Consider the following 15336-nt stretch of genomic DNA (forward strand, 5'->3'; position numbering starts at 1 on the left):
CGTTCTTTCATTTTTGAGCGGAATTTGATCTTTTGTAGTCCAGAACAAATGTTTTCCCGCAGAGAAACTTGTCAGCCAGGCGGCCTGTCAATGCACAAAAACTTAGGATCCCTTTGGGACAGCAGCCCAGCACCGTGACAAGTGTAGATGGGCTTGACTTCCCCGCACCGGCCGTCCGCTTATGTTGGCTCAGTTCCACTCATCTCACGGGCCGAAAACAACGATTAGGCCCAAAACGCGGTGGCCGGACACAGCAGCCCACCCAGTGCTCCCTCTCTCTCTAAAAAAAAGTACCCCAGCCAGAGAATTCGTCCGTGGTGTGACGTGTCCCCACCTGCCTTGCCGACTAGGACGGTGACCTGGTCCTACCACTAGCAGTCACAGTCAGACACCCGGCCCCACACGACAGTGACACAGAGAACCTGAAAACTACGTCATGTCATTTATGTAATGTATCCCAGGGTCGGGGACTCCCCCGTACTGTTCCCTCGACTCCGCCTCGAGGCTTCGACATTCGCACGCCACGCCCCCTCCTCTTCCCTCTTGCGCTCTCCCCCGAACCTTCTCGAGCCGCTCCCATGGCCGACGCCAAGGCCGAGGCGGCAGCGGGGCCGGCGCCGGCGCCGCAGTCCTCGCAGGAGGAGGAGGAGGACTGGAAGGAGGCGGAGGGTGACGTGGAGGTCGAGGACAGGGCCACCAGCAATGGCGGCGGCGAGGAGGCGGACAGGCCGATCCGGGTCTACGCCGACGGCATCTACGACCTCTTCCACTTCGGCCACGCGCGGTCGCTCGAGCAGGCCAAGAAGTCGTGAGAAACCCCCTACCTTGTCCCTCTCCTGATCTCCTCCTCGGCTCCGGCCCTAACTATTCGGTTCCAATTCGATCTGCCCCCTTGCGTCTACTATGTCCGGAATTGGGATCAGATACGGCCTGCTTCGCCCGATTGCGGCGCGGATCACACCTAATTTTGTGGTTTCAGTGCGCTGGAGTGTGGTTTTGCGTAAAAAAGTCGTTTTTGAAAACCCCTCGCGGTTACTATTCGAGGAATGGCCTCGACTTACTATGTCTGGTTCCCAATTCAGTGGATCATTCCAGTGATTAGGTTTGGAAAGTCTGCACTTAATGTTGTTCATTAGTGGGTTGCTTGATGATGACTCTGTTGGTACCCCCACCCAATTTTTTTGGGCAATTACATGAATGTTTTGGTGGAAAATGTGGATCCCTTGGTCCCTCTGCCATGCTGGGGAGAAGATTTAGCAGTATTGGTATGTTTTACCTAACGTGATGTGACTCTGGGCGGCCTTTTCTTCTTTGCCATGTAATGGATCATTCAGTGGGAGATCACTTATTTGGTAGGTTCCACCGAATAATGCAGTGTGATTTGGCTTTATTTGTCCATTTACTGCTATTGCATCATGTACACTGATACTGCTCCGTTGGCATGGACTGGTGGAGTAATTGGGCTTATGTACTGTAGGCTTGGGACTACGATTATGTTCTTCTCAGATACAAGTTTCTACTTTCCCGTGGTGCTTAGCATCTTCCAATTCTTTTGAATCGACCGTGGAGTGGAAATTGGTTTCTTAGGAAACATGTTGCCTGCCCAAATCAGTACCTGATTTTAAATGCGCTCTGTGTCCGTTAGCCCTATCTCAACGGTCATTTGCATTGATGGTACTTAAAGTCATGTGCGCCAACAATTACTTTTCTGTCTGCAGTTCTGCAAAATATATAAATTACAATCTCACAGTTTTGCTACTTTTCTCTCTCTCAAAATTCCAGCTTGTGCATAACATGATGTTAGTATACTTATGGCATGCGCACACAGGGTAAAGCATTTTTGGTTATTTATGGGGAAAGACAAGAATTTTCTATGACACAACATTGTGTAAGGAACCTTGCGCTTGCATCCATGCCCTGTTTTTCAAGTATGAAGCCGTGTTTAATCTTTAGAAGTCATTCTGCAGTGATCTTGCCAAACAGTATATTTACTTGTGTAAAAATATGCCTAAGATTCAGTTCTTTACTGTTGATTTCATAGACCAAGTACATTTGACTATAGATGGGTTTGGATTTATTAATGGTCATCCCAATGATCCTACAGAAATTAACTTAATAGGGCTATTGCAATGTGAGATGTTCTTGGACTGAGCTGTCTGTAAAACTGTAGGTTTCCTAATGCATATCTTCTCGTTGGATGCTGCAACGATGAGTTGACTCATAAGTACAAAGGAAGAACTGTTATGACTGCAGAGGAGAGATATGAATCACTTCGCCACTGCAAGTAATTGCATATCATTCTTTATTTTATTCAACAAGCCAACAATATTGAACATTTCTTTGAGTATTTTTTAGCTGCTAATATTTGTATATATTATCCTTTATTCCAAGGTGGGTTGATGAAGTCATTCCTGATGCCCCATGGGTGGTTACAAAAGAGTTCTTGGATAAGCATAACATCGATTTTGTTGCACATGATTCTTTGCCGTAAGCATTCAGTCCTGAAAGATCTTGATGATTTTGCGATGCAGTGATTTTTTTTCTTATATTTTGTCTAGAATGTAATACTTTTTATTTTCCTTCTTTGTGAGGAACACAGTAAATATTTCTGATGCATATTCTTGTTTATTTCAACACTTCTCTTTTCCTTGTTTAGATGATATTTAAAATATTTGGACTTGCACGCTGAATGATACGAAATTCAAATATCTTAATTTATCTATTTACTATATTTCCTATCTGAATCTGCACAGGTATGCTGATGCTAGTGGATCTGCTTATGATGTCTATGACTTTGTGAGTCTTTAACTTCCAAACTGAGCTATTGTAATGTAATATCGATTACAATTGTCTTAACAGGCAGAATACCTTTTAGTCTGGAGTTCTTTGACAGTGAGTAATATCATCTTGTTTTATCAGGTTAAAAAACTTGGTAAATTTAAGGAGACCAAGCGTACAGAAGGGATATCAACATCAGATATTATAATGCGTATTATTAAGGATTATAATGAGTATGTTATGCGGAATCTAGCCAGGGGGTACAGCAGAAATGATCTTGGTGTCAGTTATGTGAAGGCATGTTATACTAACCCCATCTTTAAAAACAATTTCCACTCGCACGATGTTTTGTTGTTGTAATGTGTAGCGTCACATATTTGGCTTCCTGACTGATGCCTTATACATCGTATCAGGAAAAACGACTAAGAGTTAACATGGGATTGAAAACGCTGCGTGACAAAGTGAAGCAGCACCAAGAAAAAGTAGGAGAAAAGGTACTTGTATTCACTGTCCTCTTAATTTTTGTTGAAGTGGAATTTTAATAATCAAGTAGATGCTAGGCCATGTTAAGTTCTCTAGATATCCATCATCGGTTGGTTGATGCAGCAATGCTCGCCTCATGTTTCTTATGATTTTGTGATTAGTTAAAATAATTCATGTGGTAACTACGCCATTTAAACAAGTCATCCTTTTTTATGCCATTTGTAGACTAAATAATGTTTCTACTAACTTCTGCTTCGTGGAACCAAGTTGAACCCGGGGGTTGGATCCAATACATTAGCTTTTTGTGCAATTTTAAATTGTTTTCGCAACTAGCTTCAATCATGTTCCATGCCATGTGTATACTCAACTTTACCATCTGTATAGTCTGACATGTACTATGCACAATTTTTCTTGTCAATCTAGTTCAATTAATCTTTTGATGGTCAAACATACGGTATTCGATACACAAGTTGTGTGCATCCCGTATGCCTCTGCAAAATCAAAACACTACACTACCTTTTCTCCTGGTTTTAGATTCCAGGTTCATCTGCTAATTTGGATCATGGTACTTGGCCTTCTAAAATCTACTTGTTCATGCGTTCTGATAAAGTTTTGGATATTTTGCAGTGGAGTACAGTGGCAAAACTCCAGGAAGAGTGGGTTGAAAACGCAGATCGCTGGGTTGTTGGTTTTCTAGAGAAATTTGAGGAAGGTTGCCATTCAATGGTTAGTTTACCTTCACCTGTTAGTAGTTTACTGCCGCTATATACCAATAGGAACCCCATGCTGATCTATGCTATTCATCAGGGAACTGCCATCAAGGAAAGAATCCAAGAAAGGCTCAAGTCACAATCATCTAAAGACTTCAGCCTTCTACAGTACGACAGCGACGATGACGATGCTTATGAAGAATATGAAGAAGATGCCGAAGATGCGAAAGAATAGCGCCGTCGTAGAACATATGTCAAAGTATAATACGGGCATGCAATGCATGTTACAACCACCATCAATCCATCCTTCATCATGTGTTTGTCTATTTTATTGTGAACTTTACTGTCAAGGTAGATCTGTGTGCTGTGTTGGTAGCTGTACCTGATATTTGTCTAGGCAGCGAGGTACGCCCTGTAAAATTCGTACTGGAAGACCTGGATCTGTTTTTTAGCGGATACAGTTCTCGTTTCGTTCTTAAAAGATCCGTTCAGTTGTATCTACCCTATATCTCTCTTTACAGCCTCTTGTGAATTCATTGTGCAAGCCTGTTTTACGCAGCGCAACCAAGATCATGGTGTATCGCTTCTCTGCGCCGCGTGATCTTTAATCTTTGATGCGTTCTTCTGGTTCTTGCAACCTTTTTCCTAATGAGTTGTAATGTACTACCTCCGTTCCATAATTCTTGTCGAAATATTACATGTATATAGACGCATTTTAGGAATAGATACATTTTTGGCAAATTTGAGACGAGAATTATGGAACGGAGGGAGTACATTCTTACAAGAAAAATAAAGAGTTGTAATGTACATTTCTCCGTGCGTATGATTTTCAATACTGGTCTTTATGAGCGTTTCCATAATCAGGAGTTTGCCCAATTGTTCGCACTTAAAGATTTCTTGTAAAGCAAGTAGACTTGCCCTGCTCCCTTTTCTTGAGAAGTAGTGCAAACGGCAACAAAATGTGGGATTTAATTATTCTTGCTTGGATTGGTCCAAGGAGTTCGATCCAATCTTTCCTCCTGGGAATGGTAACCTGAACTCGGACATGTACCGATTTCATAGCTTCTTGCTTGCTCCCGTCTTGCCCTGCAGATCAAGGCACTCATGTTATAAGTTAACCCAAGATGAAGAACTGAAGAAACGATCTCCTTCTGATTTCCCTTGCCAAAGTTCTCTACCACCGGTGCTCCATTTGCAATGAGGTTTGGTCGTCACAAGCATAATTATTATCTTTCGCTTGAGCTGCTGCCTGCAGATTCCACACTGATTTTTCAAATCCTTTTCCAATATGATCCGGCAAGTGGGCTCCTGGAAACAGAATCTGAAACAGATAGTTTACATTACACATGATTTGGCAGGAGGCGATGAGATAGATCATGGCGCTGGTGTCGAGGCTGCGGCTGGTGACCGTGGACGTGACGGGGACGCTGATCGCCTACAGGGGGCATCTGGGCGACTACTACTGCACGGCGGCCAAGTCCGCCGGGGCGCCCCGCATCCCTGCCTACGCCCGCATGCACCAATGCTTCAAGGCCGCCTACGCCGAGCTGTCCAGGACTCACCCCTGCTTCGGCCACGCCTCCGGGATGCCCGACTCCCACTGGTGGAGGCTCTGCGTCCGGGACTCCTTCCTCAGGGTACGTTCGTAAAGTCCAAGGAGAATGCTCATTTTTCTTGATCCAAGGAGCTAATGCTGATGCTCTTTTGGTGTTTGTAGGCTGGGTGTGAGTACGAAGATGACGCGTTTGAGGAGATATTCGGCCGGATTTACTCTGTTTTCGCCTCCTCTGCCCCCTACACCGTCTTCCCCGACTCCCAACCTTTCCTGAGATGGCTGCGCGGCGAGAAGAAGATCATGGTCGGGATCGTCAGCAACGCGGATCAAGGGTACAGAGACCTCGTGCTGCCAAAGCTGGGGTTCAACCAGGTCAGCTAGTTTAGCTGCATATGCATTGCCCACACCATAATCTCTGCTTTGCTGTAAACGCTGAAAATTACTCACATTATTTGCCTTCTATTTTGGTTTGGTCTGCGATGAATATGAAGGGGTCGGAGTGGGATTTCGGGGTGTTCTCGGGCGTCGTGGGCGTGGAGAAGCCGGACCGGAGGATCTACGAGATGGCGCTGGAGACGGCGGGGGGAGTGGCGCCGGAGCAGGCGCTGCATATAGGTGACAGCTTGGAGAAGGACTACGCGCCGGCGCGGGCTGTTGGGATGCATGGGCTGCTGCTGGATAGGTTTGAGACCGCTGAGGCCGAGCGATGGCGGCGGTCCGGCGCGGTGGTGCTGCCGGACCTCGTCTCTGCCCGGCAGTGGCTCACCGCCACCGGAGATCCACCAGGAATAGCTGAGTAGAATGTATACGACGGAGAAATGAAATCTGGGGAAGAAACATTTGTATAATCCACTTAAATTTGGTTTCTTCTGTGAAATCAGACTACTCAGGTTTAATTTTTAAGTTTGACATGGATGCATTTGTGTCGAATTATTGCAGGTTTAGACAAGGCAATGTTTCTTTTCTCAGCGAAAGCGATGTATCCGTCAACAAGTACGCTCGACTGCATCTGTACCATGCTTCTCATATAAAAATTTACATAGTACAAAATTTGAAAATTGAATTAGAAGTTAGTGACCGTTCAAGAATTTATGCTTGAGAAATCGAGATTGACTAAGTGCAATGCAAACATGAAACAACCGTCTCCTACTATTATAGAGATTCGTGCAGGATTCACTTAGTGCAATGATCTCCATCGGAAGACTACTATTGCTGACTAAACTATTTTTAAATTGACAGAAAAATTGTGCTCCTTATAAAATTTCAAGCAACGGACAGCCGTAAAAATATAGTAGACGTGATTTTTTTTTCGAGAAAAAGGAGTCTGGCAATACAAATAAATTATGGCCCACGTTCCAGAGGCATACACACGAGATGAGCACCTTGAAATATCAATCCACAAGTCTCTCCCAGCCAGTTTCCCTACAGCGGAGAGGGGAGGCAAATAGCCAACGCGAACACGAACGACGCAATGCTCCGCGCTTGCGGCGGCGCGGCGCCGGCGCTCGTCAGGGCGCGCCTCACGAAGCCCGCAGCCTCCGCTGTAGCCGTCGCCTCCTCCTCCGCCCTTGAAGAGCTCGCGGCCGACCGCAAAGGTTTCCCCCTTCTCATCCGACTAGTTTCCCAATGCCAGTATAGTCTATGTCAGGCCGTAGGCGCGTCGCGTGCTGCCAGTCGCGCAACGGCGATGTCGTTTCTTCAATTTCTATCCTCTGCTGTCTACCGCGCTTGCGCGTGCGGTGCTGCCGTGCTGGGAAAGGGAAACCCGCTCTGGTGTAGTGGCGGCACGGCAGGTGGATGACGGTGCCCTGTTTGCGGAAATGCCCCAATTGAACTACGCACTGATTTCCTTGTCACGCTTCGATATCGCCATGGGTCGCCCAATTGCCAATGCTCGCTCATTGTTCCCTACGATTATAGCCAGCACTAACTTACGTGAAGGGTGAAATTTGAAAGCCACTAGCCAGACGCTTCGTGTCAGTTGAGTGAATGAAATAAGGCTCTACCATGCGGTGTGGCGTTATGTCTAGAGATATGCGCGGTCCTTAGTTTGATAGCCTGGAATGACAACCTGCATTGCTGATTGCTTGTGTTGTTTGCTCATTCAGTCAGGGCTTAGCAGTTCTCAGAAGCTATCGTTTTTGTGTTGGATATTTGGGCATTTTTGCTCAAGTAGTACATTATCCAGCATTTTTACTGTTAGTAACAACATTAACCAACAACTGTAATCGCAGTGCACTAGAGATGGTCCATAATTCGTTTTAAGTCATTTCACAGAAGAGTTGTATGTGTTGTGAGCGTTAACACAAAGTGGAATTGTAGGCCTTGGCCAGCAGTTGGCTAGATTTCCTCCATGTACTGGCATGCTGAAATGAAGCATCTCCGATTCTTCGTGTTGGGTTAATATAGAATATGGGCAGTAGACAGGAAGCTTTTTTTTTGTTTTTCTTCCACTTGAACTGAAGTAAATACTAACATCGAAACACCTTTTTCAGGTTTGGCAAGAGTGGTATTAAAGAAGGGCAAGACACAAATATTCCGAGATGGGAGTCCAATGGTTTACAGTGGTGCTGTCGATAGAATAATTGGTAGACCTCCTCCGAAAACTGGTGATGTTGTTTTGGTAGCTGATGGGTCAGAGAAACCTATTGGGTGGGGTCTCTATAACTCCGTGTCTATGTTTTGTGTTCGGCTAATGCAACTGGAAGAAGAGGCCAAAAGGTGACACGACTGTTCAGGTTATATGGTTACTGAAAATTTTAGAACCTAAGCTGAAATATCCCCAATTTTGGTTTTGCTCAGAGATCCAACCTCTGCACTAAATATGGGAAGACTGCTCGAAGAAAGGATATCTTCTGCTGTGGATTTACGGCGTAGTTTGGGCCTCCCCTCAACTAATACAAATGCCTATCGCCTCATAAACAGTGAAGGTGACAGGTATATATTGTTCTCTTGTCTTTTGAAGTTTAGTTGCCAGATTTTTTTTTGTTAAGACCAATTGGTAAAAGGAGCATGATTAGTTCAGCCTTCAGCACCATTTCTACTTCTAGGTATGTATGGTCCTAAAAATAGTTCAACCTTTGTAATTTGTATAAACAATACAGAACAATAAATCGAAATTATTGTTTCTTGAGTTCACCGCATGCAGCAGTGATGCTGATCATCAACAATGAATGACTTCTACTACTCTGTTTTCTCTCTAAGGAATCTTTAGGGATTTATCTCATTCTTGACTTTGTGCAATTTCCATAGTAGTCCAACTATCAAATTGCTGTTCATCGATTTGATGATGCAGATTGTCTGGTCTGATAGTGGATATCTTTGCTGATGTTGCTGTGATTGCTTCATCTGCTGCTTGGGTTGAGAAATATAGTCAAGAAATCCAGTTCCTTGTTAACAAAGTTAGTGATGTCAATCATATAAAGTGGAGGTCATCAACTGATATTCTAAAAGAAGAAGGATTAGATATATCAGAACAAAAAGAGCATGCACCTTCTTCACACCCCGGAACAGTGAAGGTGAACCTGCTAACTTGGTTTTTGGATATTCTAAAATTGTGGTTTAGTGTTTTGATTTTTAGGAGGTCATGCTAAGTGTGGTTTAACTTCAACTCGAGTAACAGATTTTGCCATACTCAGTTAACATAGCAGCTTAGCACTCACTCTATTCAGCATTTCAATAACTTGTAGGATTTGACAATCTTCTCTTCTTGCATTGTTGCACTGCTAATTTTTTTTAATATAAACTGTAAGAGATGCGCGATTGCATCCGGACACTATGTAGATACATATATTGATTTTCGCAAGGTGAGCCACCAGAATGCAACCTTGGGGGTCGAACTCTGGTGGGCAGCCAGCATACCTCGCTGGGCATTGCTCATCTTTTCGGACACTTGTCAATTGCTTTTCTTACTTCCAGGTTATGGAGAATGGCATTGTCTATATAGTCTCTATGGAGGGTCAGAAGACAGGGTTTTATGCAGATCAACGGGAGAGCCGCAATTTTGTATCCACACTCTCCAAGGACAAAAGGGTTCTTGACCTTTGCTGCTACAGTGGTGGTTTTGCTCTCAGTGCAGCAAAGGGTGGTGCTAATAATGTCATTGGTATAATACTGTAAGCTAGTAGACCCTTTTAGTTCTATTTGGATGCTTCTGAAGTTGATCACAATTAAATTCTAGTTTAGTTGCATCATTAAGTTGGAAACTCCGCAGTAGCATATCCTTTTTAGTGCCACTTTATAAACAGTCCACAGGTTTGGCTCGTAAAAAGGATAATTTGAAATAGTATATCCATTTTCAGGCATTGATTCATCCGGATCAGCTCTAGACCTCGCCAATGAGAATATTCTTCTGAATAAGCTGAACGCTGAGAGAATTTCATTCCTAAAAGAAGATGCAACCGCATTCATGAAAGGTGCTATTTCAAGAAATGAGGTATGGGACTTGGTAATCCTTGATCCTCCAAAGTTGGCACCTCGGAAGAAGGTACATGATCATTCACTATTTTTTTGTGAGGGTTACAGATCTTGCAGTTGTTAATCTGAATTCATTATGATTTCATACATGGATGTGAATTCTGAAGCATGTTGTACATCCCAAAATTCATGAATCCTTCGTTTAGTACAAAATAGGCACCTGACTATACTTGTCCCTTGGCATATACTCCCTCCGTCCCATATTAAGTGCCGAAATATTACATGTATCTAGACGCCTTTTAGGTATAGATACATCCATATTTGGGAAAATTTGAGTCACTTAATATGGGACGGAGGGAGTACTACATAGTAAGATCCTTTGTCCCAGGGTCAGACTGTCTGTACACATTCAACCCACATTGTCTCTGTGTAAGGGGATTCTCTGTTGTATTTGTAGGTGCTACAAAGTGCATCCGGTATGTACAGAAACTTGAACGCTCTTGCAATGCAAGTGGTAAAGCGGGGCGGGTTACTCATGACATGCTCTTGTTCTGGAGCTATGACCCAAAGCGGTCTCTTCCTGAAAACCATTCAGGTATTTGGTGTTGCTCATATTGCATAACTACTCAGCATACTATCACATGAAATCGTGGGTCTTATTCAGCCACATCATTTAGCATCTTATCACAATTGCAATTGAAATGCATATCTTGGTGAAATTTAGTGATTTCCGCTGTGTCAAATTGAATTTGAATATTGATAGTAGGTTTCCAATGAATACTGGAGCCCCTTTTGGGTTCTTGACAATGTTTTCATATTGCCTATAGGCATCAGGTGGTAAAGCACATACACTGCATCCAATTAGCTTTTCTATATTCACACTGGAAGTTTCTGTTAGTACACATTGATGATAACAAATTCACTCCTTGCTTCCAACTTCAAGGGTGCTGCATCAATGGCTGGCCGAAAGGTTACAGTCTTACGTCAAGCAGGAGCAGCTTGTGATCATCCCATCGATCCTGCATATCCCGAAGGCCAGTATCTCAGCAATTACTTGCTCAGAGTGATGTGAAAAAGGAACAGCCAGAATCTTCTACTGACCAGTGACCATTCCCGAAGAGCTGATGTCTGAAGTTGAACTTCTAGTTTCATGTCATATTTAAGGCATACAGGTTAGTCTAGAGACTGTCTGAAGAAAAAACGTATGCATCTTGTGGCCCTTTAAAGATTCTCCTGCCAATTTATATTGCAGATCATTTTTGTCTTTATGGACATCCAATTTCATCCGATTTCTTTATGTAACAGTGTTGAAAAACAAAGAATTTACCACATAGTGTGAAAATAGTACACAATGCAACAGTTTAGAAACAACACCACTGAACAAGGATCTGACCATTCCATAGATTTATTTCCCTTCTGGGAATGTAATTTCCAACAAAAGAAAGGTGTATATATTGTTTCACTATAATGTACATCTGACCCGTGTTGCTCAAACAGAGACCTATTTGGTACATGTGCTCAACAAGAGCTTGAAATAAAAATGGCTATTTAGTACAAGATACATTTTAATCGTATGACCAATTGCTCGATGTTGAATGCGGAAATCAACCTCCAAGAGCGTATCAGTGGCCTGCAGGGCTTTTGTTCCATGACAAGTAATTGTTATCTCCCAATTTCCTTCATGAAAGCCAGAAGTAAAATCAGATATTCACTTCAGATAACTTCATATGATTGCGGTACACAATAAATGAGAAGTAACTAACCTTGGCTTTATCAAGTACAGCAAAGTGAATGCAAATGCCAAAAAGAAACAAAGTCCACCAACAGTGAGATATGCAAGACCAAGAAAATCATTCTTTCCACCAAGCCAGGTCGAGGTGGAAAGCACCAATTTCTTTTTGCCACCAAAGCTATATGTATTGTAGTTGTTCTCCAGTGTAACTGTAATAGTATCATTTTCCTTGAGGTCAACATATATCCTACCATACAGCTTTCTGAACGTAGGAAGTGCGGCAGTACGCATCCAAACAATAAGGTCCTCTTGCTCACTCAGCTGCACAAGGTAAGTAAAATCAGTAACTTTAAAGGCAAAAAATGTCTCATTTAAAGAACTCGTATAACTCTGTCTCAACGAAAATTGATTGTATGGAAGCCAGTTGTTTAAATTGGATGGCCACAATATACTAAAGTATAATTCCTTGGCCTTACATAATAACATATGCGATAATCTAACAGTGCAGAGCGAAACTGAAATCCAAAAGCATACCGGTACGTTTGGATCAAGTGATTTTCCACCTTTAAGAGGACCTTGCTGGAAGTTCTTTGGAAATACATCCTTCCCAAATTTGTGATCCCTGTCACTCTTCCAAGAGATGTCTTTCTTGTCCACAGATAAGTTATTACTGTTGTGCTTGAAGATATATGTATCATTGAATGTGCTCCATGCAATCAGACCACAAGGGACGATTGCCTTTCCATCTGATCCAGCCCTCTCTGGATCACAAAAGTCAGTCACATTTGCCTTACTAGCATCTCTTAGCTGTGCATCATTCCGGCTCTTCACATATCTGATATGAAAAATGTAATATATAAGCAGGGGATAGTATACCATGCCACAACGAGTTTTCAAAGCACAAAGTAAAAGGTTGAGCAAATAAAAGAGTTTTTTTAACGGGAAAAGGTAGGAGCTCCACCATTGCATTGAGAAGAGGGACAAAAAATCTGAATAGGGCGCACAACAGCACAAAGTGATAAAAAGAAAAAGAAAAAGAAAACCAATGTTACAAAGCAGCAACTTCCAAATTCCCACGTTAACCTGCCAAGATCAAATATCTGTTTAGCTATCTGAATAATAGTGGGTAGGGTCACGGGTAAGTTCATGACCTTCATTCCCGTCACATGTGTTCATGACATTAGTACATAGTGAGTGATAAGGAATTTAATCCCTTAATTAGCAGAGAGAAAGAGAGGGAATTGGTGCGCATATGTAACCATACTCATACTTTTAGCTCAATTCTACCATGCACAACAGTGCTTTGGGGGGAAGTTATCAGAAAAATGTAGGGAATAAACTGACCGTTAACCAACTCTACGGGGCCGACATCATTTGAATAAGAGATAATATAAAACAGTTTCCTTGATAGTTGGGTCTATTATTTCCTAATAGATATATTCCATGTATCAGAGATAAGTTTTCAACTTCTCATAGTTTTGGGATGAGTAAAATACACTTGTGGTCAGTGAACTTGGTTTTAGGTCAATGTATTTTGGAAATTGCAAATGACGGTCACTGAACTTGGTGAAACGTCGCACATACGGTCACCATGCGCATAAGTTACCATATTCTGCTGATGTGTCACTTGTGCGGTTGACTGGCCACATAGGCTGTCAACGTGGCTGAACTATTCCTGTGTATAGTAGCTACCCCTTTAAGAACCAAAATTTACAAAGACATTATTTTACAAAAAAAACATTTTAATGCAACTGCTGCAAAAACTGGATGAAAATAGTTCAGCCAACGATTCATTGCATTCATTTCAATGTCTTCCAAGTATTGGTGGCCTCAGAAAGCATACTGCATACCTCCTATGATTCTGGTAGAAGTTATTCAACTGGTAATACACAAAAATTGGCTGCTTCATATCCTTTGGAACCTGGACAGCATCATACAATTAAGAATTATTTCAGTCAAGGATTGTTTCGCTTCTTAAACCAAGATGCATATTTGTGAACCAATTGATATATCACACATTCTATCACAATACAATGCTCTAGTGGTTATTGTTTTTTCCATTCCCCAAATTTGAAGTTATAGAAGCATGCAGCTAAGCTCATTACCGTCAGAGTTCTTTCACATATTTTGGGTATTCTGTCATTCTGGATGTAGGCGAGCTTGTCAGTAACATTAGAAGGGACACATTCATCATCATACCGGTCAACGATCTCAACAACCTACAGCAAAGAAAACAATAAATATGAACAAAGACAGCAAACATATCGTTCAATCAAACACACTGCACGGCATAGTTTGCATACCTGATGCGAAGCTAGCAGCGCAGCAACACCGATCGGGACAAAAATGACGCCAACAAGAACAAATACTGAAATGACCTGCATAAACATAAGCACAACCATTTGTTAGGTGCTCCTACATCTGACCCTCCCAAGCTAAAGCTTGTAGTTGTTGACACCAGAACAAAAGACGTACTATCAACCTACCCATTTGGGAGTAAGAATTGGCTTGCAAGCCGGGAGCTCCTGTTGCGTGAATTTGGAATCTGATTACACGAAATGGAGTGGGTAAATAAATAAACACCAGGGCAAATTTAGCAGTTCCACAAAAAATTCAATGACGACCTGGAAATTGTAAGGCATGTCGTTTAAAATTGCAGAACATAGTTGGCTGGCTCGAGCCTAAGGACGCTAAGAGTCAACTCATGTTCTTAACAGCAAGGGGCAAATTTGATGAATGAATAAAGCAACTCGTCTAAAAATATAGTGTAATCCAAAAGAGAGAAATCTAAGTTAATCAGGGTCTCGTAAATCAGTATCAACCCAAATTAAACCTCACGCAATCACATCTTTACCTGCCCCAAACTTATATCCAACTAGAACAACTAAACCAAGGCTACAAAGAGAAAAGCAATTTTTCCAGACTCCAACTAAAAGCAAGCAAGTAAAAGGGGAGCTGCGACAACAGCAGCAGGATCAAACTGGGAAGCGAGATCTCACACTTGGGCTTCCTGGAGGCCCTCCTGGGCGCGCCGCCGTCCCCGGATCCGCCGGCGCTCGACCCAGCGCCGCCGCTGCTGTTCATCCCACGCACCCCCTCCGCCGGACCAAAGAAATCTCGCCGGGAAACCGCAGCCCACCGACGACCAAGAGCCCAACTCCCAAAAAAAGGCGCGCCCTTTTACCTTGCGTTCCCCGCTGGGAGGCTCCGGGACGGTGGAGAAGAGAATGGGGACGGGGAATGAGGGGAGCTGGGAGCCTGCTGGCCTTGTTGTTGCCGTTGTTTGTTCTTCTTCTTCTTGCGAAGATTACAAGGAAGGGAAGCGTGGTTTGACTCTGAAGGGGAGAAGAGGCGAAGAAGAGGGTGGGCCGTGGGGGGACGGAGGTGGCGGTCGTGGTGGTCTCCGCGTTGAGCTGAGCCGGCAGAGATGACCAATGGAAGGCCGACTTGGTCTGCAAGATTGTTCTAATTTTTTTGTTTTTTCAGCGCCTTTTTTCTAGGCGAAAGTATTGGTTTTTCAGCTCAAGAATGAATAGAAGTACGGAACGGGTTGGCCGAATGGAGGTGTAGTTGCAATGATTTGGCGGATACCTGGATTCGCTGTGCTTCGTGGATCTTTCTCCGGGCCTCACTCAGGCATATATACACTACGACTAAATAAC

The 15336-nt window shown here is 43.2% G+C and overlaps 4 protein-coding genes across 4 annotated transcripts; 3 read left to right on the forward strand and 1 right to left on the reverse strand.

Moving 5' to 3' along the window:
• Positions 1-465: 465 nt before the first annotated feature.
• LOC100825926 (choline-phosphate cytidylyltransferase 1) lies at positions 466-4470 on the forward strand. The gene is made up of 8 exons (XM_003570242.4): positions 466-808; positions 2171-2284; positions 2392-2487; positions 2754-2796; positions 2920-3075; positions 3192-3272; positions 3889-3987; positions 4069-4470. Exons 1-8 carry the CDS (start codon positions 579-581, stop codon positions 4204-4206), a joined length of 957 nt encoding a protein of 318 aa, XP_003570290.1. The 5' UTR covers positions 466-578; the 3' UTR covers positions 4207-4470.
• Positions 4471-4629: 159 nt separating this feature from the next.
• On the forward strand, positions 4630-6441 carry LOC100824604 (haloacid dehalogenase-like hydrolase domain-containing protein 3). The gene is made up of 4 exons (XM_003570942.3): positions 4630-5173; positions 5330-5608; positions 5689-5898; positions 6018-6441. The coding sequence occupies exons 2-4, from the start codon at positions 5348-5350 to the stop codon at positions 6324-6326; spliced, it is 780 nt and encodes a 259-aa protein (XP_003570990.1). The 5' UTR covers positions 4630-5173; positions 5330-5347; the 3' UTR covers positions 6327-6441.
• Positions 6442-6925: 484 nt separating this feature from the next.
• On the forward strand, positions 6926-11313 carry LOC100830113 (ribosomal RNA large subunit methyltransferase I). Its single transcript, XM_003570255.4, has 8 exons — positions 6926-7121; positions 8022-8247; positions 8329-8463; positions 8822-9044; positions 9445-9631; positions 9828-10012; positions 10400-10537; positions 10886-11313. The coding sequence occupies exons 1-8, from the start codon at positions 6998-7000 to the stop codon at positions 11012-11014; spliced, it is 1347 nt and encodes a 448-aa protein (XP_003570303.1). The 5' UTR covers positions 6926-6997; the 3' UTR covers positions 11015-11313.
• Positions 11314-11325: 12 nt separating this feature from the next.
• On the reverse strand, positions 11326-15100 carry LOC100833584 (ALA-interacting subunit 1). The gene is made up of 8 exons (XM_003570267.4): positions 14674-15100; positions 14161-14219; positions 13978-14052; positions 13780-13893; positions 13525-13595; positions 12209-12509; positions 11706-11995; positions 11326-11619 (listed from the first exon to the last, which is right to left on the reverse strand). Exons 1-8 carry the CDS (start codon positions 14756-14758, stop codon positions 11565-11567), a joined length of 1050 nt encoding a protein of 349 aa, XP_003570315.1. The 5' UTR covers positions 14759-15100; the 3' UTR covers positions 11326-11564.
• Positions 15101-15336: the final 236 nt, after the last annotated feature.

This window comes from Brachypodium distachyon, chromosome 3 (assembly GCF_000005505.3).
Source record: "Brachypodium distachyon strain Bd21 chromosome 3, Brachypodium_distachyon_v3.0, whole genome shotgun sequence".
Classification (NCBI taxonomy): domain Eukaryota; kingdom Viridiplantae; phylum Streptophyta; class Magnoliopsida; order Poales; family Poaceae; genus Brachypodium; species Brachypodium distachyon.